This window comes from Etheostoma spectabile, chromosome 5, assembly GCF_008692095.1.
Source record: "Etheostoma spectabile isolate EspeVRDwgs_2016 chromosome 5, UIUC_Espe_1.0, whole genome shotgun sequence".
Classification (NCBI taxonomy): Eukaryota; Metazoa; Chordata; class Actinopteri; order Perciformes; family Percidae; genus Etheostoma; species Etheostoma spectabile.
Window position 1 is genome coordinate 21,630,792 of NC_045737.1, and position 26,673 is coordinate 21,657,464.

Here is a 26,673-nt window from a genome sequence, read left to right on the forward strand (position 1 = left end):
AAAGAGAGACAGTTTATCACTCTTTGGACTGTTATATGTTGTCTGTTTTATACAGTGTTTCTCTTGTTTTCTTCTCTTTTTTCTCTGTTCTATTTTGCACTGTCCTTTTTCTGCTTCATTTAGGTTTCTCTTTTTTGCCTCTTTCTTTTTTTCCCCCACCGTTGCTGTCATGTTTTGGCTGCTTTGCAGTGCCTGTTTTGGATTGCGTGCGAGACCGAGGAAGACTCACTGGGACCTGCAACTGCCAGCCAAACAGACAAATGAAATGCAGGAAATGAATGAAAGAATGGACAGCTGAATGGACAGAGAACAAGCCGTCCTAATTGGTCATTATTTCCTTGCTAATCTATATTTTCCTCCCTGCTAACCCCCCACACAGATGTGAGGAGTGAGAGGGAGGACAGAACAGAGAGGGTCTCCACAGTGGCTTGAGCGCTGACCGTGAACATTGCTGGTCGCTTTTGTGTCTTGTTTAGAAAGGGGAAGGAGACTCAGTGGAAACCAGCAGAGGAGGGTGTGGGGGGTCAGAGTTGAGACTTGCAGGTGGTTAATAATTAAGAGCCAGTAGACCATAACGCTGCCCCAAACACACACATGCACAGATGCGCATACAAACTTTGCAGGTAGAGCATTTTTTTTATTTTTATGATTCAGATGCATTCAACGACTATCAACATACTTTGTCTACTTTGTACCTAAACTAGACAGAGCAGCACCTAACATGGCTTGATGCCATTTGGAAACATGCAGTACAAAAACACAAAAGCATTGCTTAGTTATATTGTGTGTGTGTGTGTGTGTGTGTGTGTGTGTGTGTGTGTGTGTGTGTGTGTGTGTGTGTGTGTTTGCATGCGTACTGTCGCCACCCCTGCTTACAAAACAGCCAGGTCAAAGCAGCACAGAGGTGTTGGACAATGTGGCGCTGCAGTACAAATGAGACGTCTGTAGACATGATGGCGCTAGGAGGGGAAAGGGCAGGACACTTAGCATTATGGCTATTGCACTGAAGGGAAAGTGGTAATAACGAAAATGAAACTCTTTCAGCATACAAAAAGTACTCAAAATGAAAACCAAATTATGCAACAGTATTAATAGCTTAAATGCTTTTTTTTGCACACTAATATTGAAACTACTTTGCAGTACTTTGCAGCTTTTCTTTTGATAATCAAAGGGAATGTTCTGGAAAAAACACCCTTTTCTTAGTTATATTTTTGTCCTTAAGTGATATCGTTTCTGGGCCTGGTGAGGCTACAGCAGAAAAGAATGAATTTATCTCTTGTGTAAAAGCAAAGGTCACCTAAACCCACATCACAGCCTCTTATCACTTATTAACTATGTATTTATAGGAGAATTATAATAATCAGTTACAACAAGAGTGGTTTATGTATTGAACAACAGCATTATTTTAGGGTACATAATTATATTTTCTCATATGGATACAGCATTCAAGTCCAAGATAAACAAGCAACACAGAACTGAGGTATAAATCTGAAGTACCCCTGAGGAAACACTTAGTACTGCTATTGTATTTTTGTGTGTGTGTCCTTGCTATTCTTGTTCCTACAGAAAGTCCAGCAGAGAACTACAGGTCCAAGAATCCCCAGAGAGAGGAGAAGCACCACGTCCAACAGGTATCTCTGGTACCATGGTTGTGTCAGAGAAGCCGGCCTTAAATGACTTCCACCTCCACTGTGCAGGATGTGCTCAACCCACTGAATGAGTCGAAGGGCTGGAGGGACAGGTTGGGATTTGTGGATTCTGCTAAGGGACAAAGCTGATGACCTGAACCTAGAAAAGAAGAAATAATTGGGAAAATTAAGGAAATAGAAGGGGAAGTAGTTACAGACATGTCTGTACTATACTGGCATCACAAATGCTTCTCAACCATCCATCCACATACCTGATGTCCTGTATAAGTGTTTGAATGGTGGAGCTGAGCAGTTCCCTGGTGATTTGTGTGGGGTTGATGGTGAGGCCAAGTCCCTTTGTTTCAGCCCTCACCACATTATCAAACTGGTCTCCAAACAGGGGGATTCCCAGCACAGGAACAGCATGGTATACTGCCTGGAACAGGCTGTTTTGTCCACCGTGGGTGATAAAGAGACATGCTTTTTTGTGTCCTGAAGTAAACAGAAAATGGATAAAAATGTCATTACTGAGTAAAGAAAGTAAGAGTGTTTGGGTGTACTACAGACTGGTAAAACTGGACCAAACCACGCCCAGCATTTTAGGGATGGGTGTGGATGTACACACATGAACACGGTCATTTTCATGTGCCACGATGTGGTCAAACAAAGCAACAACTAAATTAAACCAAATGACAAGATTGTAAATTCATGATCATTTATGTTGTATTTGGATATTCCTCTGTTTATACTTTTAATGAGATAAAACGGATTTACTGAACATTTAAAGCAAGCACTTGTGTCATGTAGTATTTCTTTAATATGGCGAAAAATAAAATTATAAGTTAAATGAAAGAATGGAGCTGCAGTGCGGCAGTTACCCGGTCTCCGCCTGCTGCAATCCTGGTCAAGTGTCTGACAGGAATTACGACATTCATTGTTTTAGTCTTCTTTCAGACAGTCCTGTAATGTGTTATTATGCCTGTAACTAAGGGTTAGAGAGGCAGACTGTTCCTACCCAGCAGGTCATTAAGAGGCAGCCAGTCCACTAGCCTGAGATTGGGAGGTCTGTCCAGGTTTGATGGCCATCGCTTGTGGTCATACCTGCAAGCAAACACTGTTTGTTTTGGTGGTTGATTTATCTTTTCATGACAGTAAGAGAAAATAAATGATGTGTGCTTTCCCACCCCCATGTATAAAGAAATTGATCTGTGACAAAGAATGTTAAAAGTGCCATTTTTTTTTTAAATGCCTGTATGAATTGTGTCATGCTTTCACCTCCAGAGCACCCCCTGAGGGATCCTGGAGAAGCCAGCCACCAGCTCTACAAGCAGAGGGTCCACAGAGACCGAAGAGACCATTGATCCCAGAGTTACGACAATGAAACCTGCCTCTCCAAAATTAGAGATCCACAACTCAAGATCCTGAGGGATCAAAAGGGTTGGGGTATGGGCAATAGAAGAAATATGCAAATGGAGAAATGTGCAATGTTGAGAAAGGCAGGATGAGAGAGAGATGGTTGTGCATAGAGTAGGGGAGTCCAGAGGGAAGTGGGAGTGAGAAAGGTAAAGACAGGGAAAGAAAGCTAGTTAATTTAAAAACCTGAGTCTTACTGAGGTATTTGGATATGTGTATCAAGAGAAGAGACCTGCTCCAGAGGCTTTGCAGGTTTATTCAGCATCCCTCCCACCAGCACAGTGTAGGGCATAATGGGCTGGGGGAACTCCAGTGAAAAGTCAGTGTTGAAGGCCCAGAGTTCAGCTCCTTGATGTAACTCATCCAGACCTCCAGGAGGTGAGCCTGACTCAAGGTGGCGCTCAGCTACTTGCCTAAAGGTGGTCCATACACGCTCCTGGCCTTGATATAAGAAACGAGACACAATCCAAAAGGACCAGTATTGTATGGTTGACCTTTGTTGAAAGCCATTCAGATTGACTTACTATAACTCATTTCTCGCCAAAGTAGATATTGCTATTGCATATGCAAACAATGTTATCACTGAGCAAAGTGGACACATTTCAATGGGATAAGAACAAATGTAAACATTCCCACCGCATGTACAATCAGTTTAAATGGATTATTAGCCAAAAATGTATAGAGGAACTTAAGTTTATAAAAGAAAAAGAAAAAATGGACTACTGCATTATGATGATGTGCAGCTGAAAAAGAAAAAAATGTGGAATGTGAGATAAGTATTGATTTAAAAGTACAAATATAAAGTGAGAGGAAAAGAAGAGATTAGAAGAAATATAATGTAAAACCTAAATTCATGATATCAAAAAATGCTACAGGGCTATAACAGTGTACACTTAAGATGTGTGTTATCAAGCAAGCCAGACAATACCATACAAAGAACATCTCCTATGCAACACCATTCTTACCTACAGGAGCTAAACAAGAATAAAAGAGGTTCTTTGCACGACCCCAGATGTTCATGTGGTCGGACAGCTGTGAGCTGAAGACTGGGATGTAGGAGACTGGGCTGGGGAGAGCAATGGACATAGGACCATTCAGAGAGCCAGGATAGAAAGCTACATAGTGGACACCTGGAGTAAATCAAGAGAAAAGTGCATGGAACTGCTGTAGATGTATTCATGGCTGTTAATAGATTTAAAATAAACTAAAAAAAGACACCGTAAACATTTGGCTCACAATTAGTTTGCATTACACATTTAAAAACATCTGCAAATAGTACAAGTGGAAAGGTATTGATGAGTAGTAGTATATAACTGTAGTATTGTAAAGATATAAAGGATGATAGTTATAATGGCATTAATCAATGTGAACATCAGGTGTACCAAGTTTGTGTGCAAGGATGAAGGAACATGGGTTAAAAGCATCAAGGATGGTGATATCGTAGTGTTCCCTCTGGAGGAATGTTATCATCTCTTTGTCCCCTAACAGCTTGTCACACTGATAGGACAGGTGCCATGTGAAGTTTAGAAAGGCATTAAAGGTATCCCTGAGAGAAAGAGAGAGGAAGGAAAAATGACAGTGAATGATGATAAAGACAGAGTTGCAAGGGGAGTGAGAAGTATGACATATAGTATGTAATCTGACATATAGTTCAATGCTGTTAAACACAAATATATTCATCTCTTGTCTACTGTTGAGGGTACATAATGATATTGGCTTGTCTGTAGATGCCGGGAATCCTACTGTTTTAGTCCTTTTGGACCTCACAGCGGCATTTGACATAGTGGACCATGCAGTCCTCCTCTCTCGCCTTTAGAATTGCGTAGGCATCAGAGGCTCGGCACTCAAATGGTTTAGCTCCTATCTGTCAAATAGGAGCTTTTCTGTTATGATTGGTGACCTCTCTTTGTCAGTTGCTCCTCTCTCTTGTGGGGTACCACAGGGATCCATTCTTGGCCCCATTCTGTTTTATTTGTATATGCTACCTTTAGGGGCTATTATAAGTAAACTAAACCTATCTTTTCATTGCTATCCAGATGATTTGCAAATCTATTTGCCTATGAAAGCAAATGACAGTGTCGCACTAAACTCCCTGCTTAGTTGGATCACTGATATTAAGTTGTGGTTTTCAGACAACTTTCTTAACTTGAATGAATAAAACGGAGTGTATTATCTTCAGTACTCCAGGCATGCAAAATGGTCCAGCTTTGACTTTGGGAGCTCTGGCATCATACACTAGATCGGTTGTATAAAACTTGGGGGTTACTTTTGATTGCAGCATGAAATTTGATAAGCAGATCAGTAATGTTGTTAAATTAGCTTTTTCCATCTTCATTTGCTGGCTAAAATTAAGCCTTTTCTAAGCAGGCACAACCTAGAAATGCCCATTCATGCTTTAATTATTTCAAGGTTGGACTACTGTAACACTCCCTATGTTGGTCTGAATCAGACCTCCATCTCACGCCTTCAACTTGTACTAAATGCTGCTGCTCGGTTTTTAACAAATACATCTAGATGTGCACACATCACTCTCGTTCTCTACACCCTGCATTTACTCCAGGTGCATTTTAGAATAGATTTTATTGTTTGTTTTTAAGCCTTTAAATGGAGTATTTGTCGGAAATTTTAACTTTGCAGGAGCACAACCAGTCATTGCGGTCTTCAAATCAGTTGGTTTTAGAAGTCCCAAGGTCCAGGGATAAACGGTGGGGTGATCAGGCTTTTGTAGTTGCTGCCCCGAGATTCTGGAACAAGTTACCCCTAATATTCACACTGTTACAGATGTAGCTCTTTTTAGATCCAAACTCAAAACATCTGTTTAGTCTGGCTTTTAATACGTAGCAGTGGTGTGACAATTTCATTCTTTTGTTTCTCTGTAAACTTTTCTGATTTTACTGTTTTCTACGTTCAGTCTTTCTACTGTCTACTACATTAACTGTTAAACACTTTGGATACCTGCTGGTTGCTGTAAAGTGATACATTTTGATTGATTGATTTTGATATTCACTTTAATCCAAGAAGGTTCAAAAGTCTAAATCAGAAACAAATTGGGCACCCTTTAGAAGAGAAATTCTAGAGCCTCAAAATGCAGATGTAAAACCAGACTCAAGATCGAAAACAAGATTAAGTAGCTTATAAAAGCTTGTCTGTTTCACCCAACACAATTCATTCACTGTTAAATCTCCTACAAATCTGTACCTTCCTAGTAAGAACTGTGTTTGTTGCTCTAGGAACCAGCCATTGTATTCTTGGATGTATTTCTCTCCTAAGGACCAGGTGCTCATCTTGTAACTGTCTGCACGGCCTCCATAGGAAAAACCTAGGAGGAGTTGAACAGAAATTTTAATTTAAATAAAGATTAGAGTAACTCAATCGGAGAAAGGATGAGAGTGTTTGTGTGTATTCTGTATATATATGCGTGTACTGTATGTACAGTTTACCTGTAATAACAGGGTTGCCCAGTTGTAAGAGCATGCGGACCTCATGGCCATGCTGGTGTAAGTTATGAGAAATTTCATCTAACAACAAGTAGTGGCTTCCTCCTGGAGGAAAGGAAAGAAGAAGAAACTAAATACAACAACTGCGCAATCGCCATGCTATCTGAACGTAATGGCTTGCTGTTTGCAACATACTACATGAATTTGGATTTTATAAACATACTGATGCAATTTTCCTTTACTACCTGTACCTTTGACTGTACTTTCTGGATTCACCAGTCTGGCAAGGAGATGCTTATTCTTCTCGTATTTGTTAACAACATTTTACAATCAATATCTCTATTACTATATGGGCATTTTAACAATCACTGCTCCACTACTTACCAATTAGACAGACAGTCAGGATCTTGGCAGACTGAAGTACTGGAAGAGCCAGAAGAGAAAAAATGCAAAAAAATGCAATCCCCATGTTGTTATTAGAGTACCATGGACTGACCTGCAGCCAAGATCCTCTTAAAATAGTCTTCCAATTAAAAAATAAACTGTAATGAAAACCTTTTTGTGTGAACTGAATTCTTTTGTCCTTTTAATTGTAATACAGCATGCAAGTTAGATCCAGTAAGTAACGGGGGAAACGTGAACTTAAACAGTGATCCAGACAGAGTTGTGATCCAGACAAATGGAACATTTTCCACATAAATGTTCCACAAGAAATCAAAATGCAGGATTCCCGACAAAAAACTGAGCAAATTCACATTCTTGATAAAATCACCTTTTTGGTGCACCACGTTAAGTACTGAAAGTCTTCTTTGTTGATCTCTTTTCCGTTTGAGCCAGGAGTCAAGATTATTTTATAGTCTGCAGTGTCAAGTTAAATGGGGCAATCCCAAATCCTTATTTAGTTTACGTGGAATGTATCCAGTATTGTTTGTCTTGCAACAAATGTTGAAGGTCCAATTTATTCCTTATTGGATGCAAGTCTGCGAGAATGATTCTGTCTATATGAAATGTGAGCAGATCTGTTTTCTCTCAAAGTCAGACACTGAAAAGTCCAAGAGCCTTGGACCTGCATTGATAATTAAAGAGAGGGAAATAGAGAAAGGGAGGTGGGTCAGAGGGGGGGAGTTACATTCTCTCAAGGCTGCTGGCAGAATGTAACCACCTCCATCAAGTTCAGAAGTACAGAAAGGCATTAATTGATGGTAATGATATTTATTGTGACACACTCACCTAATGATGCGTAAATAAGTTGCCTTTAGTGCCAAGAAAACCTAGCTAACAACACTGAACCCTATTGTTAAACATAAATTAATTTTCTTTTTAAACAGCATGCCCATTAACTTGATTGGTAAAAAGGCAGCAGTGACTGCTGAATCGAGTAGCTACCCTAACCCATCGTTGCTTATGGACTGCGCTAGGGTTGTGGGTGCCCTGGCAGGCAATTTACTGGGCAAGCCAGGCTTGACATGTAGGTTATCCTGGACAATGCACTCATTGTAGCCACAACCAATGCCTTTTTTGTGTCAGAGAGGTCATTAGAAAAAGGAGCCAGTCAGAAAAACTGCTGGAGTGTATCAGGGAAAAAAGCAAGTAAGAGGGGTCAACCTGCCATCATTGATGTTATTGTTGTCATTCCAATTATGCTGTCATTCCATCCGTCACCAGTTACAGACATTTCTACATACTGACATAAGTTGTGGTTGCAAATGTATTTATTTAATACTGAAGTAAGCAATACATTTCAGCAAACATTTTAAAGGTAAAAGTAGAAAGTACTTCCAAATGGCAAAAGCAACATATTTTGCATTTCCTAGCTACGTATATTTACTGTATCCTTTAGGAAACTGTCAAGCTGTTAAACTCTCCTTCATCCTGATGGGCCAATAGCACTCTATGAATGTTCTGAGGGACAAAGAGAGACAGAGATGTTTTAGAGATAAATAAAAGTTTAAAATTAAAGAAGGATACAAAAGGTGGGGAGGGAGACAGAGATAAAAGGCAAAGATGAATCCTCATGTAGGTTTGAGAATGCTAAAGCACATAATGGTGGAAAGTCTGGATGTCCTGCAGAGGACAAATGTGCTATTTTCAGATTCTCACTGCATATGTATGTGTATTTGAATAAATTCATTTTTTTATATACTAACTTCTATCAATCAGTCAACAGTTTATATTTACCTTGTTCAGCTTTGTTGTCATTGTTTTAAGCCATATGTGTATTTATGTGTATGTAATTTGAGAGCAACAAAAGGCAAGAGTCAAATTCCCTGTATGTGTGCACACTTACTTGGCCATTAAAACTGATTGTGATCTGATCTCACATACACTGGTGTTGTAAGGGAACAAATAAAGAAAAATAGATGAGTCAACACAGAGACTTACTACAAGCTGGTAGTGTGTTAAGGTTTCCATCAGGTCCTGGATAAAAGGATGCTGAGAGAGACTGGAGAAGGGGACACAGTCCTCAGGCTTGTAGCCCAGCTCTCTGAAGATATGCACCAGTTGCTAGAGGCCAGCAGAGACAAAGAGTAACATGAGGGAAGAGTTTCATTATATTAATATAGTTAATAACTCTGCGTACAAAACCAATTTTTTAAGTATAGAAACCTCTAAGTATGGAGCCTTTAAAATGTGCTAAGGTATTCAGTAAACCCATAGACAGTAACAAAAAACTGTTACTAAAACTTTACTTTTTTTCAGAGGCTTTGCCTTTATTTTACCCCAATCGTGGAAAAAAAATAGCCTAATTCATTTGAGGCAAATTGTGTAAATAAGTGTAGACGGTCCCCTACATATTATTTCAAAAAAACTCATGGATTGTCCCCCACACAGTCCCTGTCAAATGCCCACAGCTGTCAAACAAGACAGGTACGTAACATTTTAATCGTGAATCTCATACAAAGGCTTAAAGATTTGCTAGTTATTATCAGTTGCATTTTGAAGCCATGCCTTTAAATGCACATTGATGGTAGAATGATAAAAGCAACACAGAAAACAAAATCTTTGCTGATCAAAAACACATTCTGCTGAATTGCAAGTTAAACCTTATTTAGTATATTTTACTACATTTAGTAGTAGTTTAGTTTATTTAATTTGTTTAATTTTATTCAATGCACTGGTAATAAACAATGAATACAAATATAATTATTGTTTTTCTTCCACATAACCCCCCAAAAACAATACTAACAAAAAAGTAGTATATTTCCTTGATGAATTCAACCATTTAAGTATGTATTTCCTTAAAGCCCAGTTTGAACTTGCATAGGGTTATACCTCAGTGTGCTCCTCCTGACTCAGGCAGCCTGGGGGGAGGTGCTTGTTGTCTTTCATCTTGGCGACTTTGTGGCAGATGACAGCAAGGAGAGCAGGGATGGACACTATCTGCTCCCCTAATGAACTGCTTGATGCACACGGAGTCTCTTCTTCCTTGTAGTCTCCATCAAGTTCTGAGGAGCTGAGCGCTGTAGCCTCTTCTATACTGGGCATAGACTGTATACACAACACATAATGATCCTGCACAACTTAATTCTCAAGTTTCATTCCAAAACAAATTACCAACCACAAGAAACATATCTATATCTATAATGTATTATAATTCTGGACCATCTGAAAACATTGGTGACAGAAAATTATAATGTGTTTGATTAAAGAAGATGAGGAAGGTAGTACTTTTGCAGTGACGTTCAAGTGAAAACGTCATTGACTTTTCTTTGTACATTGATTTACTTTACCTTGACAAGATGGCCCGGTGAGAAGTGTTTGAGATGTTGCCCCAGCACTACACTAAGTGCTCTGATGAAGCCCTGTCTGGGCTGAGTGTCGGCTGCAAAGTACTGCAGCATGGACACATAGTCCAGTCGAGGGGGGGAGAAGGAGTGGTCCGCAAACAACTGGAAAAAGAACTTAAAAGCAAGAACACAGGCAAATGTAACTGTTCATTTATGTTTACAGTGCAGTTCATTTGGACAAATAGTAAACATAAGATGTTAAGGTTTGATAACTTTGAGGTTTAGAACAAAGTGCATGGAATTGCGATGACTGTATAAAATTGTGTTTTAGATTAATTTCTGTTTAAAAAAGATATATAAAACAGCTCAAACATACTCTTACAGTAACTGTTTAAAATGTTGGGTAATGCTCTATTATTGCATTACTTGTGCGTGTTTGTTCTTTCTTTTTTATGTCTTTTAAGTTGTTTGCATACCATGACCACTTGCATTTCCCATTACAGGAATAATACAGATTTACATTAACTTGGAATTAAGCAGGCTTTGCACCTTGCGTAGGTTAGCCAGACGGTCATAAGGTAGAGGCTCAGAGGGGTCCTCTGGGACGGGTTGGACACTCTCAGTGGAAAACCACAACTCTGTCTGGGGGGAAAAAAGGTAAGAGGAGCAACTTAAACATTTGTTTTAATGTTCAGAGAGCTACAGCTTTCATTTTATACTATATTAAGTGTACAATATACTCATCTGTGTCGTCACATTGACATGATCCCAGACATGCTTGTGGAAAGAAAGTCTCAATACATAGTAATGCCCCAAGAGCAAAGAGGGGTCATGGAGGTGTGTGATTGGATAGATAACTTTAAACAGGTTATCTCTCCACTCACACACCTCCATGGCCCCTCTTCGCTCTTGTTTATTTATACGCGTGCGTCTGAGTATGTGTGTGTGTGTGTGTGTGTGTGTGTGTGTGTGTGTGTGTAGAAACCTGTAGGTACTGTTTCTCGTTTATATAGCCTGTGTCGCCAGTATCTGCTGCCTTGAAACGTTGTAGCACAGCCAGCAGCTGTGATAAGGAGGGAAACGGCCAAGGCAGGGCAGCACTGAGCAGAAACCGACGCCAGTCTACCAGCTCATAGTTGTCCACGAGCAGAGATACAATCTCCATCAACTAGGGACAGGAGATAAAAGCACATTGCTCCTATACAGTAAGCCATGTAATGTGTCGCTTATGGGAACCAGACAGAATAATGCAAGAATGTTTTGTGTCTTGCTTTGCTTTCTCTGCGGTCAGTAGAGTACTATTTGATTATGTGATTGACAAAGCCAAAACAAGTTTTGTCAATTTGGTGAGAAAAGAATTTGGTGCTATTAGGTGAAGAGAAAAGAAATGATTACCCAACTTTGTGTTGGGAGTCTCTGGAAAACGTAAAGAGTACCTGTGTTTCATTCTTGTTAATCCAGGGTTCAGGCAAGGTGTTTCTGCCCATGTTAACAGAGATGATATTCCTGAGTAAACTGGAGAACTCAGAACTGGACATGAGGCCTGAAAGTCAGAAAGGAAAGAAAATTATGTACGGGTGGCTGGATGGATGGATGAATAGCAGCATGAATAGACCCAATAACACTACAACTTGTCTCCCCTGTATTAACCTGAAGGAGCAACATTGCATAGCTGTTGGTGGAGTGACTCTAGCTGAGTGATGGTTGGGGTGGACCGTGTGGGTTTCTCCAGAGGAGGTGGACGGGGAGGGGGAGCCGGGCTAGCCACCATGTGGCAGTCTCCATTCAGATAGAAGTCATTACATTCCTTTTGAAGAGAATAAAGAGAATCTTAAACTAGGAGGAGCAAGTAAATGAGACTGGGGTCCATCGTCAAATGTCACACGCTGGAATAACAATTCAGATTTCATTCTGCAGTAGCTACTATGTAACCAGTGAGCACTAAGATCTACCTACCTGGGGAATATACAAATGTTCATTGAAAAAATAATCAACACAATCATAAAGTCATTACATACCAACACCAGCTCATTCTGCAACTTAACACCAGCCTCTATGTGGTGGCGAATCACTACTGATAGTTGGTCAATACTAAAGAAAAAGAGACAGACAGATTAACCGTCAAACAAGTCTTCTATGAAAAATGACGTACCAATGGCTCATTCCTATTGGAGATAAAAATCTACTTTTTATTTGTGTATTTTTATATTCTCAATTAATGGATTCAGAATAACTTCATGAGAACTTAAAGGGCTTTTATTAATTTGAATATCTTTCATTTTTGCATACATGCACATTATTTGATACTATAAATAAAATGTTATTGGATATAGCCTCATGACATTACGATAAAATACAGATAGCATTTATAACAACACTAATAAAACAGGGACAGCAGTGCAGTTTTAAACTATTGCTGCTTCATTCACAATCAGGTCCCTCTATTTTAAATGATCTGACTATACACACATAGCCTACACCATATCATACCATACATGAACCCACAATGTACTGTACCATACCTCTTCATGTCTGCAAGATAGTGTGCTTCTAACCACTTCTCCATGCTGCTTAATGTCTCTTCTGCTCTGCTTTGCAGGGAGTGCACCATCACCAGACCATGACCTTTTACCAGCGCAATGCGCACCTTTGCTGCATTCCCTGGAAACACACACACATGCGTTAAAGGAGAAAAACAGAGGAACACAACTATATCAGCTAATATTGATCTTTTACATACAGACTCATGCATATATCTCATATTACACTAGTTCTTAGACAGAACCACTTTTGTTGTCTACATAAAGTGACAATATGTTAATACAACAATTAAATATATTGTGATATAAATAAAACTACTGAATCTCTGTTTGCACATACCCTCATGATCCAGTGCAGCTGCATATTCTTTTTGTATTTTGTTTCTGACTTCTTGATTATGCTTCCCTTTTTCCTGCTCTTTTGTCTCTCCCTGGTAGGTTTCTGCTGACACCTACACACAGGTATAACATGCCAGGAATTAAAAAAACATATCTTTAACTCATATTATCCCTGATACTCTCATACACAAAACATTACCAATTTGTTGATGGCTGTGAGTGCCTCCTCGTAGTCGTAAATCAGTTTCTCATGGGGTTGCTAGAGTAATCAATGAAAAAGGGTTAATATCTCTTACTATAAGATTGTATATCAGCTCATCACCAATTATAATTTTATGTAAGTCTTTTGGATTTTCTTGAATTCCAATTAGAGTTCACGACAACACTTTATGACTTCGTCAACCAAAAACAATTGTCTTACTGTATAAGGTATTAAAACCTGAAACAACTAAAATAACCTGACATATCAGGGTTTGTTGTATCTATGGTAGTCCTTTATGAGTAGATTATAAATAGCAAAATCAGTTACAGACCTTGAGAAAGACTAAAAAATAATAACAATGAATGAAAGGTACAGAGGGTACGGAAAGTATTCAGACCCCTTTTACATTTTTTACTCTTTGTTTCATTGCAGCCATTTTCCAAAAATCCAAAAAAGTTAATTTCATTTCTCATTAATGTACACTCAGCACCCCATCTTGACAGAAAAAACAGAAATGTAGAGATGTTTGCAAATTTATTAAAAAAGAAAAACTGAAATATCACATGGTCATATGTACTCAGACCCTTTGCTCAGTATTAAGTAGAAGCACCCTTTTGAGCTAGCCATGAGTCTTCTTGGGAATGCTGCAACAAGTTTTTCACACCTGGATTTGGGGATCCTCTGCCATTCTTCCTTGCAGATCCTCTCCAGTTTCGTCAGGCTGGATGGTGAATGTTGGTGGACAGCCGTTTTCAGGTCTCTCCAGAGAGGCTCAATTGGGTTTAGGTCAGGGCTCTGGCTGGGCCAGTCAAGAATAGTCAGAGTTGTTCTGAAGCCACACCTTTGTTATTTTAGCTGTGTGCTTAGGGTCATTGTCTTGTTGGAAGGTGAATCTTCAGCCCAGTCTGAGGTCCTTAGCACTCTGGATGAGGTTTTCTTCCAGGATATCTCTGTAATTGGCCGCATTCATTTTTCCTTCAATTGCAACTAGTCGTCCTGTCCCTGCAGCTAAAAAACACCCCCATGGCATGATGCTACCACCACGTTTCACTGTTGGGATTGTATTAGGCCGGTGATGAGCAGTGCCTGGTTTTCTCCACACATACCGCTTAGAATTAATGCCAAGAAGTTCAATCTTGGTCTCATCAGACCAGAGAATTTTATTTCTCATAGTCTGGTAGTCCATCATGTGTTTTTTGGCTAACTCTATGTGGGCTTTCATATGTCTTGCACTGAGAAGAGGCTTCTGTTGGCCACTCTGCCACAAAGCCACGACTGGTGAAGGGCTGCAGTGATAGTTGACTTTGTGAAACTTTCTCCCATCTCCCTACTGCATCTCTGGAGCTCAACCACAGTGATCTTTGGGTTGTTCTTTACCTCTCTCACCAAGGCTCTTCTCTCACGATTGCTCAGTTTGGCTAGACGGCCAGGTCTAGGAAGAGTTCTGGTCGTCCCAAACTTCTTCTATTTAAGGATTACAGAGGCCACTGTGCTTTTAGGAACCTTGAGTGCTGCAGAAATTGTTTTGCAACCTTGGCCAGATTTGTGCCTTGCCACAATTCTGTCTCTGAGCTCCTTGGGGAGTTCCTTTGACCTCACAATTCTCATTTGCTCTTACATGCACTGTGAGCTGTACGTTAGACAGGTGTGTACATTTCCTAATCAAGTCCAATCAGTTTAATTATACATAGCAGGAATCCAATAAAGGAGTAGAACCATCTCAAGGAGGATCAGAAGAAATGTACAGCATGTGAGTTAAATATGAGTGTCACAGCAAAGGGTCTGAACACTTATGACCATGTGATATTTCAGTTTTTCTTTTTTAATAAATTTGCAAAAACTTCTACATTTCGGTATTTTATGTCCAGATGGGGTGCTGAGTGTACATTAATAAGAAATAAAATGAACTTTTTAGATTTTTGGAAAAAAAACTGCAATGAAACAAAGAGTTACAAATGTAAAGGGGTCTGAATACTTTCCGTACCCACTGTACATAAAGAGAGACGGAAAAAAAAGTATTTGACATGACCTTAACAGTTTCTGTCTGATTGGGCATTTTTGTCTTGGAGTCAGGACGTCTGTGGAGGAGGAGAAAACAGGAGACGAGGAGGACATTGTTCATGTGTCTATGTGTTTGTACTGGGGAGCATTTGTACTGTGAGGAAATGAAACATCCATTTCATCTGTCAAACTGCAGAAAACACAGGAAAACTGTGTGTCTCTCCCTTACAGTTTTGTTTTCCTCTTGTCCTCTCCGTCATCCATCTGACTACACACACTTGTGGCCGCTGGTTCAGTACTGGTGGAGCAAAAAAAAATCATTATTTTCTTTTTTATATTCTTGGACAAAAAGTAACATGGTTACGTTGTTATTAATAGTGTGTTTCTTGCCTCTCGTTCTGATCTTTAATTACGGGGGGCTCTAGTAGGGGGATCAAATCCAACTTGGGGGGTAGCTCAGGCAGCACTTGTCTGTACATGCTCAAATAGTAGACCCTGAGAATATAGAGTGTGTCCTGGAAACGATCCAACTCCACCTATGTAACACAAATAATCAATCCAAGATTATGGTTCTGCCAAAAACTCACACTGAAGAGATACATGGAAGACACATTGTGCATGCCTATACACTAGAGATGTTGAGATACCAAGAATAAAATGCTGGTATCGGTATTGGCAAGTATTGGCGTTTATGCACTGATCTGATCCCAAGGAATTTAGCACAGAAGGTATTCTACTTTAAAGTGGTTAATAGAAGATAATCTACTTAAAGTGGTTAATTATGACTCGCTGTCAAACTGGATAATAAAAGAAAATTTGATGATGTTTATTCTCTGTGTTTGTTCAAGTTTAACAAATAGTTTAACCCAAGCTATAGCTCTATAGTGTATTTTTTAACACACTGGTATCAGATCGTTACTCAGTATCGCCTGATACGCAAGTTCAGGTATCAGAATCGGAGTCGGGATGGAAAAAAATGGTATTGGAAAATCTCTACTGTACACCATCAACACAAAGAGGATAGAAAAGAAGCAATGGAAGATGCATAAAACACAGAATGAAGGGAATAATCTATAACCTGAGTTTATAAACTACAGAATGCGATGGTTCAGTCAAATGCACAGAAACAGAAAAGTTACCTGCATAAGTATAGAGTGATAGTTGACGAGTTCCTCCAACCAGCCATTACCCATGAGAGCAGCCCTCTCTTGCTCGTCCTCCTCCTTACGTTTGTCACTAATGTCCCACAAACGTTCACATAGTTCCTGTACACATATCAGAACATCTCAAAATATTTTATAATTTCATTTGGAATCAGGTTTCTACACTATTTTCATGATCAGTTTAAGAATAATTGTATGGTATTATATGTTATAAATTGCTCTTACATCAAGTCTCAGATGTAGTTCTGCTTTGGTATCTTCATCTTCTCTCATATTATCAGGTATGCTGTTGAAGTCCTTCTGCCAATGAGACACTAACTCCTGCTTCAAGTCTGGACGCCCCAGGAAATGTTTGTACTCCTCTCTACAGATACAGGGAACCATGTACAACTTACATAGTAACACATTTAAGATTTTTCCATTATGGATTTTTATATATTCTCTTTTTTTGTAAAATATTTCTGACAAAGAAAGTAATGGCATGATATTTTGGGTCACATCCAATGCAGTGGTAAAACACAATAGCCATGGTAACCTGTGACTGATACTGTTGTTCAACTTTGATGTTGCATCTGCAGAATGACATAACCTTGTATTAAAAGGATAAAAAGGATTAATTGTAGCCAACAAGATATAAGTAGCTTTGTAAAAGTGTGCAAATGTGTATAGGTACCTATACTGTTAGATTTACAGGGCATAACTCTGTTGCTAGCTTTTCATGTTATCTGATATACAGATGTAAGAATGCATGTTCAGACATGTCCAAGCAGATAATTGTGTACCTTCAGCTATACCAATCAAATATAAAAATGGAGAAAAGACAGGCACAGAAAGGTGTCCATTATGAAAATGCTTAGTAATGTGCTTTCTGTACTACATGAGATAAACCATGTTCAAACTACTTCAAAGGCCTGGCAGTATACCTGATGTTGAATAGGTGATGGTTGAGAACAGTGCGTTGTGACCGCAGCTGCTGCATCAGTGTCTTTACGTTGTTCACATAAGAATCACACACTGTGTCCCAGTGGGAGCACAGGTACTCTGTGATCTCCTAGAGATAGAGATACAGAGAAGAAAAGATGAAAAAAGCAGGGGGCACAGGAAGATAGAGGACGATAAACGATAAATCAAAACAGGACATAGTGGAATTAGATTTCACTTGACATGTATTTTCATTTAATTGAAACAGACTCTGAAAGGAAACACAGGAAGGAAACAGCAGGTTAAAAGGCTAAATCATGTTAGAGAGCCACCTTGTGGCAATCACCAGTGAGTGCATCTAAATGTCATGTCACATGTCACTGACAAAACCCGATTTCAAAGAAAAGAAAAAAATTATGAGTGCACTTTCAAATCTGATAAGCAAAACAAACATATAGCAAAACAAAAGTAAATTGTATCCTACTGGAGGAATAGGGTGATCCATATAGACCCGGCTGGTTGAACCTGAGCAGGAAGAGGCAGATTCAGGTGGGTTCTTGGGGACTCGCTGAAAGTTCTCATTGGTCAATGAGGAAGTTGATGCCTTCCTAGAGGGCCCTATAGATTAGCCAGTAGAACAATACATCATCACTATAATAAAGTAAAATGATTCATATTTCTTTAGTGTTAATCAATGATTAATAATAATCATAGAATCATATTTAATAGTATTTAAATTATCTTAAACAAGTCATTAGAATGCTATTAAAGCTAGGAAAAATAAATGTATGACCCTATTCTTTTTTACTTTTTAAATTCAAACAGACTTAGTGGATGAAGTTTGTTTACAAATAACTACTATTTGATATCCGTTTGGTACATTTGAAATGTGAAGTGAGTCTATTTTCTGTATGTAAAATAAACAAATGTACACTATGTCATCATGAGTTGGAAAACCAATCCAACGCACATCATGTTTATGATACCCTAACCCTAAGATTTCTGTTATAAATCCTCTCTTTGAAGCTGAATTTTGTTTTGTGACCAGAAGTGACTTTACATAATAACAATTAAAATGTGTAATACAAAGACTACTGATCAAATCACCTCGGGGGGAGTTTGTGCTGGATTTGGAATGTGACTTCACACTTTGGGCTTTTTCCTCGTTAAGGCGGGAATAGGACTCTGTTGGGCCAGGGTCTTCATCTGCGAGGGCTGGAGATTGGTTTAATGGTGGAGGTGTAGCTGAAAAGGAGGAGTCTGGAGCTTCCCCACTGTCAAACACTACATCTTGAATGGGAGGAGTTGTAGTAAGTACTGTAAGTGAATGTGTTTTTTTCCGGGAATTGAAAAAAAAAATTAAAATTGAAAAATTGTAAATTATTCAGTGTAGAAAAAGGCATAATCTCATCATCAGTGTCTAGTAAAAAAAAAAAACATTTTACCTAATCTGATGGAACTGATGGAAGTATTTTAGTGTACTAATATCTGCTACTATATTTATACATACATGTATATATATATATATATAAATATGTATATACAGTATATACTAAAAAATATGAAATATAATACTAAAATGACAACCAGTTACCTTTCTGTGTTTGCGTCATAACTTGCTGCAGCACAGACTCCACCCTTTTGTAAAGCTCTTCCTCATCTACATCTGCATCAATACGGACCAAAATGTTTTGCTTTTCACCAAACCATTTCTCCAGTTTTGGCCATGTGTCTTGAAAAGCTGTGATCCTTTGGGGGTAGGGGAAGGGGGGATAGATATTAGATACACAGTCATGCAGAAGCAGTACTGTCTTGATTTAAGTTTAGCTTTCCATTTGATGCTTCTATTTTTACCTGTGTGGAATCTGTGCCAGATACAAGTTCTTGTCTTTGGGATGGGAGGTTGTAGCAGCCGCTGACTTATCTGTTTCTGCACCAGGTTGGGAAGCAAGAGAACCACATAAACACACAATTATAATATTTACATTCAACTTATTGTTACTTGTGCATGTATACATAAACACACCATCTAACAGATAATGTGTGGGGGCACACAGATACGTACATACCATTAAACTACCATTAGTATAACATACTGTACCTGTCTGACTGAATGGACGACTGATCACACACTTATCAGGGATCTCCAGCAGCAGAGCCAGGTCCAGTGCGGGAGTTGGGGGTGGGGGAGGTTTGGGTGGATTAGGATCAGCAGCAAGGTTTGTCCTGCTGCTTACAACGCCATTCCCAACATCTACAGACCCACCCATGGCTTTCTCCAGCAGGTAAGCCTGGGTGATGTCAAATGGAAAGCCATCCAGGATCCAGCCTGACTGAGGTGGAACCTGCCTAGTAAGGAGACAACACATTTTTCACTGTCTAGGGAGGGATTGTGGGGTTGTGGGATTGACTTAATCCCATATTCAATATCTTATAGTAATACAGGTTGTGTGCTTACCTGATAGCCTCTACCATGATGTCCACTAATAGCTCATTAGGGATGGCGTTGCCTTTCCTTAGCTCTTTTTCTGCAGCTGCTCCCTGCAAGGCCCGGGTAGACAACTGGATAAGGAACACATGTAAGCAGGAAAAGAGTTAAAAACAACAACCTGATTACTTCTTGTGGCCTGCATATTCAAAACAAGTACAAATAGCAATGTATATTAAGACAATTTCCTAGGCAGACATTGATTAGGGGCTATATCAGGTGGCAACACAGCCAAAGCACTGTCCCAAGTCAATATCTGCCTGTAATATCTGTTGTTGTTTTTTTGTTGACTCACTTTTCCTCACAACATGCTAACCGGCAACATAGGATTCCATTCACTACGCTAAGCTAACTTCCGGCGGCACTGCCGGTGTTGCACTGGACTAAAACCATGCATGCACTGAGACAAAAAATGCGTTGGCCCATCTATCTACAGCTAGGGGAGACCGTGATAAGCCCTATTTGAACAAACAGTGGCATTTTCAAATAGGTACACATCCTTTCTGAAAGAATATCTCGTTATTACTCATTACTGATTACAGTCTCCCAAAAGTCATTATTTTATCAGTAAGAAAAGCCAATTTAAATAAGGTTGGTTAGTGATTTTAAATTATATACTGGTTCCATATGTATGCATAAATGCAAAATCAGAGTCAGAAAATCACAAACAATACTTACTTTTACATTGTTGTTTCTACTTTCCTCTTGAGTGTAAATATCTGAAAAAACAATGAAATTATGAGTGATACGTACTGTATCACATCAAACAAACAACTGTGTAAAATACTTCACATATAGTGCTTTGTTTAATGGCGCAAAAAGCATAGTATGAAACAGCATTAAATTGAGTCATGTTGGCTTCAGTAACCCACCAGGATTTAGTGATGTGGAAGATGTGAGCAGTTTCTCATTTTGATTCTCTTCCTGTGGCTCTGTGACCTGTACATCCTGTCCAAAAGATGATGTTTTAAAAGGCGAAATGTTACAGATCACTGAGGACCCCTTTAAAGCCAATTACAGGTTCATACATTTTTGACACCGACAGGAGAGACTAGTGAGATTTCATGTTCCTGAAAAATCCTTTCAAAGCAAAATTATGTGGCAAGATTAATTAAAAGTGATACTAGTGAAGTTACAATACTGTTATACTGTGTCTGACAAACCTCCTCTCCATTCTGGTAAGCATTCAGAGCCTCCTCAATTAGTGCGTCAGCTGATAAGACATAGATGCCATGGGCTAAAGCAGGGGAAAACACACATACTCAGCAAACAAAAGAAGTCATGCAATCTTATTGTATATATATATATACACACAAACACACTACATAATTTCAATAAATACATATCTAAGTGGTGTGGAATTGTGTTTGAGTGTATGCCTGCATCTGTGCTTGGATTGCATGCCGTGTACCTTTAGCGAGCTTGTCCAGGCAGGTGGTTTTGCCTGAGCAAAACTTGCCCAGGACACAGGCCTTGATTGTAAAGTGAGGAAATGAAGGTAAGGAGGGTTCCATGATGGGTGGATGAACAATGTTCCTCAGTCGCAGGACAACATGTCCAAGAATGTCGTTGTTGGCAAGAGTTAATTTTTTCTCTCCTGCTTCCTCTGGCCATGCCCACTCACCTACCATGTTCTATAAAAACATGACATAAGGCTAAGACAAAGAGGATCTTCAGCATACACAGTTCAGCTCTTCAGTTCAGGGACAGTTCAAACTTTTAGTGTTGAAAAATATAGCTTTGTTGGTTTTACTATCTTCGTGTCTAATCATGCTTGATACTGAAAGTGAAATCAGCATTTGTTTAAAAATGTGGGGTTGAGTTATTTAGTCTACACAGACAAGCTAAGTGCAAGTGTGCAAGCAAACACACACATACAAACATAACTTAAAAAATATTGCACTCATGTTTTAAACTCACAGTATATTCATCATAGTCCTGGTTTTTTAATATCTCCTGCTTCTTAAGCTCTACAGGGTCCAGTGGGGAAATGAACTCAAACCCTGGCTGCTGGCACTTTATCGGTTCATAGAGAGGCAGACCACTGAACAGCAATTCCTTCCACTCTCTCATCGGCTTCTCTGGAATCAGACTGGATATGACAGCACAATGAAATTACAAAAGGCAATGCTAGATTTATTGAGTGCAAATGTTTAAATGTATTCAAATTAAATTAAACAGTTTTTTGATTGAGACGGAAAATTATTACACTTAATTGTATTTCAAGAAATGTTTAATCTAACCATGATTAGATGAGCTTGTGTAGTGGATATGTAAAACCCAGGTAACAGGATACATACAAAGTGAATATGGAACAGGGTTGTGTGGGCAGTACCTATACATGGACATTAAGTTTTGGTCATGAGAAGAAGCAGAGAGGATGTTGACATCTCATGGTTTTATTTGACCACTGGCTGGTCAGTTGTGCAAGAATGTTTCTAATAATGGTAATATTTTCACAGGTGTTTGAATCACATCTGAATTAACATTGCACAACAATGCTTCACTTTGTCGCACTGTTGCTTGCTCTGGAGGAAACTATTAGAACTGTTGGGTCCTTGTAAATTCTGGAGTGTGGTCTATCTGTAAAGTGTCTTGAGATAACTCTTGTTATGAATTGATACTATAAATAAAATTGAATTGAATTGAATTCAATAAAAAAGAAGAAAAAAAAAGATTTCCTTCTTCGGTCAGTCACTTTGTCAATACTCTGTGTCGTGGTTTTGGGTTCAAGTCTGCACACTCATCCAATGTTATTTCATATTTGCCCATATTTCTTTCTGTTGATGAACTCTATTTTACCAACTCTGTCTCTGAGTTTATTTCTTTTAAAAGACAAGACAAGTGTAAATTTCGTTTACTATTACTATTGTGTTTTGTGCTTGAATATGAATTTTGTTCAAGCATGAATACATAAATAAAATGTGCAGAGGTAGCAGAGTACTTAATCACGAATTAGCTTAAGTTAAATCTTTACAGCTACAGTACATTCAACTCTTTAAATTAGATTACTTAACTAACTTTTACACTTATTTCTGATAAAACTACCAAAAGATGTAATTTTTATAACAATTTTTGAAATGTCCACATATTTATTAATTAACTGACCAAGATCAGTTTGGAGGTTTTAAGCCCAAATACAATGTGCATATTATAACTGCATCATTAAAACCAATTGTGTTACATACTTCCCAGTGAGCAGTCGATATTCTCCAACCTTGGTGGCCAAGTCCACAATCTGCTCCAAAATGTCCTTGCAGCTCTTAAAGTGCTTCTTGTATCTGATCTGAGCTCGCTCAGCAGCAATCCTGTTACAGAATTCAAGCTCCTGTCTGATCTCTTCGGCAAGGTCCAATTTAGCCTGCTGAGCCAAAGCCTATACCAGGCCCCAGTCAGAAAGATTGAATGAGTGGAGAAGGCATGACATAAATCTTCCTGCTAATCACCACAGTTGTAAGTAATAAAGGAAGATGAAAGATGTTATATAGGTAATTTATTGTGCAAAACACATGACTTGGTGTTTTTGTGGAAAATAGCTTTTAAGAGACACACACTGAGAGACATCAATTTTTGGAATTACTGACTGATATTGGAGGTTGCAGAAAACAAGTAAGGGACATTTGAATCTTTCTTACCTACTGTATAACTGATGTTAAACAGCAGTTAATCAATAATGCCCCGTTAACCGTATAATCTTCTCCCTAAATCATCTCCTAAAAACTTTTTCTTCTTCACTCTTTCGAGTAATTTGCATACCATATACCATGTAATCTGAGACTTAACAGTGCGACAACCTGCCCTGGAGTTGCCTGACTATAATAAAAACACCATGATGATACTTTACTACAACCTACTGAATATTTAACACTGAAACCATGCTGGACCATAGCAACATCTACCTTCTTTTCAACCAAACAAGTCATCTAAAATATGAGAGTGATCACTGGAGGGGAATAACAGATAAACATGTAGTAGTTTAAGTCATGACTCATACCGTATTACTTTATTGTTTATCTGTCTGTCTCTGAAGTCCCCTTCTCTCTCTTTCTCTTCATAATACCAAATACCCTGTTGATACTATACAAACTACCAACGTCCACCCTTTCTCTCTATAACACTACCCATACTATCACTGATACAGCTTAATACACAGCTACAATAGAGAGGTTTATTCTTCTTCCTTATACATCCTATCTCACCGCCTCCCTCTCCAGAGCTTCCTGGAAGTCCCTCTCTCTCCGCTGTTGGTACTGCTGCTCTCTGAACTGGCGGTTCTTCCGGATCCCATCTTTCTGCACACGTATCTGGAGGAGCTGAGTTGCCAATCTCTGCTCCTGCTGAGTCTGACGTGTCAGACGCTTCACCAGCTGCTCCTCTCGCCTTGCCTCCTGCAAGGTGAGGCAGGATTTTGGGGTTAAAATAACGAATGTTAAATAACGGACTAGGTGAGGTCAAAAAGAATAGGACGTGTGAGATGTATGTCAGGAAGAGAAACAGACTAAACAGAATCCATTTTCACGTCTCACCAGTAACTACTGATCTCTGTTAATGTTAGATATACAGCATTACTGTAACAAGTTTCACCTCTTGAGCTTCATGGGCCTTGAGCTGCTCCACCAGGAATCTGTCTCGTCTTTTCTCTCTCTGCTCGCGAGCAACAGCATTCTCCTCCAGCCTCTGTCGGATATCCTGTATGTATTTGCTATTGGATTGTAATATCAGCTTATTTCCACTTCCTGGGACCACAAAGCCCTGGCTGCTTCCCCCAAGGGGAAAATCTTCAGGGAAAGGCTGACCACTAGAGCTGAAAAAGTTTAAATCACATATGAAGTCAGTGTCTTAATGCATGATAGTGGTATCTCTGGTTGCTGTAAAACTCCATTAATAGAAACATTTATTCTACATAATAATACTACATGAATACAATATTGATTTAGTGAATGTTTCTTTTTCTCACCTTGAAGAAGCAAAGCCATATGTAACCAGTTTCTTCCTTGTCTCAAACTTGGCTATTTCAGTCTGGACCGTCTGCATTGACAAAATGAACAGAAATTGAAAGAATACCAGAAAGACAAACAAACCTATGTTAATCCTTTGTTTTCAATTATGACACATGTAACACATGTGCTTTAAGAAGTTTAATTATTTGGCAGAGAAATTGAATAAATCGTCCCTCTGTAAACAATTGCAGGTGTTAAGCAATAACAAGCTATTGGTTTTGAGATACCTTCAGAACAAAAACAAATTTCTTGGGCCTGGATTTCCTGAATATTTATTTTCCCATTCTGAACTTAAGGCCCATTGTCAGCAAGCATTGACCTCAACAAACTCTATCTATGCTGTGGGCACCACTCTATAGCTGACCCCTCGTCAACAAGCCAAATTTAAGAAAGAAAAAAAGTATCACATTATTATTTAATCTGGATCACACCTGTGCTTGCTGTTCTCTACGTTGCTGCTGCTGTTGTCTCTTCTTTAGGTTGAGCTGTAAAGTGTACGGAGGTGGCCTGGGCACCTGGAAAGTAGTGGCCTGGTCATAAGACATGAAGTCATTGTGCTTCTGATGACACGCACGCAGCTGTAACATAAACAGTTCCGCTTTGTCATACGCTCACGGTCATACGTGGGAAATGTATTACAATACTGCATTTGATTTTCCACGGTCTCCAGTACCTTCTCAATATTCTTCATTCTCTTCTCATCCTGGGCTCTGAGTTGTCTCCTTTGCTGGATGGAATGGGGCATCCCAAACCTCTCGTTCAGTTGTCGGCATTTCTCCTCATAGTGCTGAGAAATTTTCTGTAGCTTCAGCTCTGCATCACGTTTCACAACTCGATGCAGTCGCTGTGTAAAAAGACAGCAAGATGGTTAAAAAACACATTTTAGTAGATATTTAAGTAACATTAAACTAAAAATGCAAACTTCAAACAAAAAAAACATTGAAAGACTGGAAGAGTAAAGGACAGTCAGTTGCCATACTTTGCCATACAGTTTGTCAGTATTGGCCCAGAGGAAAGTATTTCATTAAGTTTTTACAGAACCATACATGCTGTTGCTTAAAGAGATTGGCCACTAACCACATGTACATACTACACATGCATCTATACAAACCCCGCTTACATCAGAGTAGATCACATGCTCTTTTTTGTGCAGGCCAGCACTGGCTGCAGGCTGCATAATTTCCATCAATGTGCCGCTGATTTCCGCTTTCTTCTTATTTTCAAGTGAGACGTAGAGTTGGTAAAGCAAGCGTGTGGCAACACCCTGCTTCTCCTCCATCAGGTCCTGGGCTGTGTTTATGTCAAAAGAGATCCCCAGTAACTGGAGAGTAGGCTCAACACGGGTAAAATTATTCAGTCTGGAGATGGCGGTGCTATGAAAAAAGGCGTAATTAACTTTAATGATTATGAATTAATGAGGTAGAGAATGAAGCAACAGTTAGCTATTTGTCCAGCAACAAAAAGCAAAGGATCATGAATAGAAAACAAGAAGAGAAGGCAACTTACTCTTTCTTCATAAACATACTGAAGTCCTTCTGCAACTGATATTTATGCAGAACCTCCCCAATAAGGTATCCACTGGAGAAATCCTTGGTAAAGGTCTTTGGGTCTGTAAATATGAACATGCATGTCAGTTACGCAAACAGTGGCATTTTCAATGTTATATTTCCTAACGTTAATGTTGCTCACAACTGAAAACATTTTAGACAACCCGTTAAAGGTTATCAAAAGTATTTTAAATAAATAATTTGAGCTCATATCTGGGCAATTTCAGATTGTAGCTAAATAGCTAATTGTTACAACAACAACAACA

General features: G+C 39.0%; 2 protein-coding genes across 8 annotated transcripts in view; both read right to left on the bottom strand.

Annotated features, from left to right (window-relative positions):
• Positions 1–640: 640 nt before the first annotated feature.
• LOC116689205 (UDP-glucuronosyltransferase 3A1) lies at positions 641–8,075 on the bottom strand. The gene is made up of 10 exons (XM_032515629.1): positions 6,863–8,075; positions 6,482–6,583; positions 6,240–6,360; positions 4,424–4,587; positions 4,007–4,171; positions 3,274–3,482; positions 2,904–3,049; positions 2,644–2,729; positions 1,901–2,120; positions 641–1,788 (listed from the first exon to the last, which is right to left on the bottom strand). The coding sequence occupies exons 1-10, from the start codon at positions 6,945–6,947 to the stop codon at positions 1,521–1,523; spliced, it is 1,566 nt and encodes a 521-aa protein (XP_032371520.1). The 5' UTR covers positions 6,948–8,075; the 3' UTR covers positions 641–1,520.
• A 97-nt stretch (positions 8,076–8,172) lies between these two features.
• The window catches only part of spef2 (sperm flagellar 2), a 19,042-nt gene continuing 541 nt past the window's right edge, over positions 8,173–26,673 (bottom strand). The window contains exons 2-38 of one of the 7 annotated variants that reach the window (XM_032515620.1): positions 26,367–26,469; positions 25,981–26,233; positions 25,534–25,704; positions 25,292–25,375; positions 24,818–24,888; positions 24,445–24,658; positions 24,060–24,248; positions 23,049–23,236; positions 21,781–21,952; positions 21,272–21,494; positions 21,024–21,097; positions 20,733–20,808; positions 20,539–20,579; positions 19,831–19,934; positions 19,474–19,721; positions 19,227–19,302; positions 18,967–19,121; positions 18,480–18,662; positions 17,857–17,990; positions 17,375–17,502; positions 16,677–16,815; positions 16,428–16,553; positions 15,679–15,824; positions 15,518–15,586; positions 15,317–15,365; positions 13,285–13,344; positions 13,087–13,198; positions 12,729–12,867; positions 12,225–12,297; positions 11,857–12,013; positions 11,643–11,749; positions 11,192–11,374; positions 10,756–10,848; positions 10,210–10,380; positions 9,752–9,967; positions 8,861–8,983; positions 8,173–8,380 (exon numbers count right to left, since the gene is read on the bottom strand). In XM_032515620.1, the coding sequence (XP_032371511.1) occupies positions 8,315–8,380; positions 8,861–8,983; positions 9,752–9,967; positions 10,210–10,380; positions 10,756–10,848; positions 11,192–11,374; positions 11,643–11,749; positions 11,857–12,013; positions 12,225–12,297; positions 12,729–12,867; positions 13,087–13,198; positions 13,285–13,344; positions 15,317–15,365; positions 15,518–15,586; positions 15,679–15,824; positions 16,428–16,553; positions 16,677–16,815; positions 17,375–17,502; positions 17,857–17,990; positions 18,480–18,662; positions 18,967–19,121; positions 19,227–19,302; positions 19,474–19,721; positions 19,831–19,934; positions 20,539–20,579; positions 20,733–20,808; positions 21,024–21,097; positions 21,272–21,494; positions 21,781–21,952; positions 23,049–23,236; positions 24,060–24,248; positions 24,445–24,658; positions 24,818–24,888; positions 25,292–25,375; positions 25,534–25,704; positions 25,981–26,233; positions 26,367–26,469 (4,916 nt within the window). In that variant the 3' untranslated portion in view covers positions 8,173–8,314. Of the gene's footprint in view, positions 8,381–8,860; positions 8,984–9,751; positions 9,968–10,209; positions 10,381–10,755; positions 10,849–11,191; positions 11,375–11,642; positions 11,750–11,856; positions 12,014–12,224; positions 12,298–12,728; positions 12,868–13,086; positions 13,199–13,284; positions 13,345–15,316; positions 15,366–15,517; positions 15,587–15,678; positions 15,825–16,427; positions 16,554–16,676; positions 16,816–17,374; positions 17,503–17,856; positions 17,991–18,479; positions 18,663–18,966; positions 19,122–19,226; positions 19,303–19,473; positions 19,722–19,830; positions 19,935–20,538; positions 20,580–20,732; positions 20,809–21,023; positions 21,098–21,271; positions 21,495–21,780; positions 21,953–23,048; positions 23,237–24,059; positions 24,249–24,444; positions 24,665–24,817; positions 24,889–25,291; positions 25,439–25,533; positions 25,705–25,980; positions 26,234–26,366; positions 26,470–26,673 lie in introns of all 7 variants that reach the window. The other 6 variants (XM_032515619.1, XM_032515618.1, XM_032515616.1 and 3 more) reach the window with 6 other exon arrangements.

What these genes read in the sequence shown, in the direction of transcription:
- LOC116689205 (XM_032515629.1), bottom strand. Translation starts at nt 6,947, where the DNA reads ATGGGGATTGCATTTTTTTGCATTTTTTCTCTTCTGGCTCTTCCAGTA. An exon ending in CTGCAAAGCCTCTGGAGCAG is followed by an intron (nt 3,050 to 3,273) that starts GTCTCTTCTCTT and finishes TTGATCCCTCAG; the next exon opens with GATCTTGAGTTGTGGATCTC. An exon ending in GCCTCTTAATGACCTGCTGG is followed by an intron (nt 2,121 to 2,643) that starts GTAGGAACAGTC and finishes TGTTTACTTCAG; the next exon opens with GACACAAAAAAGCATGTCTC.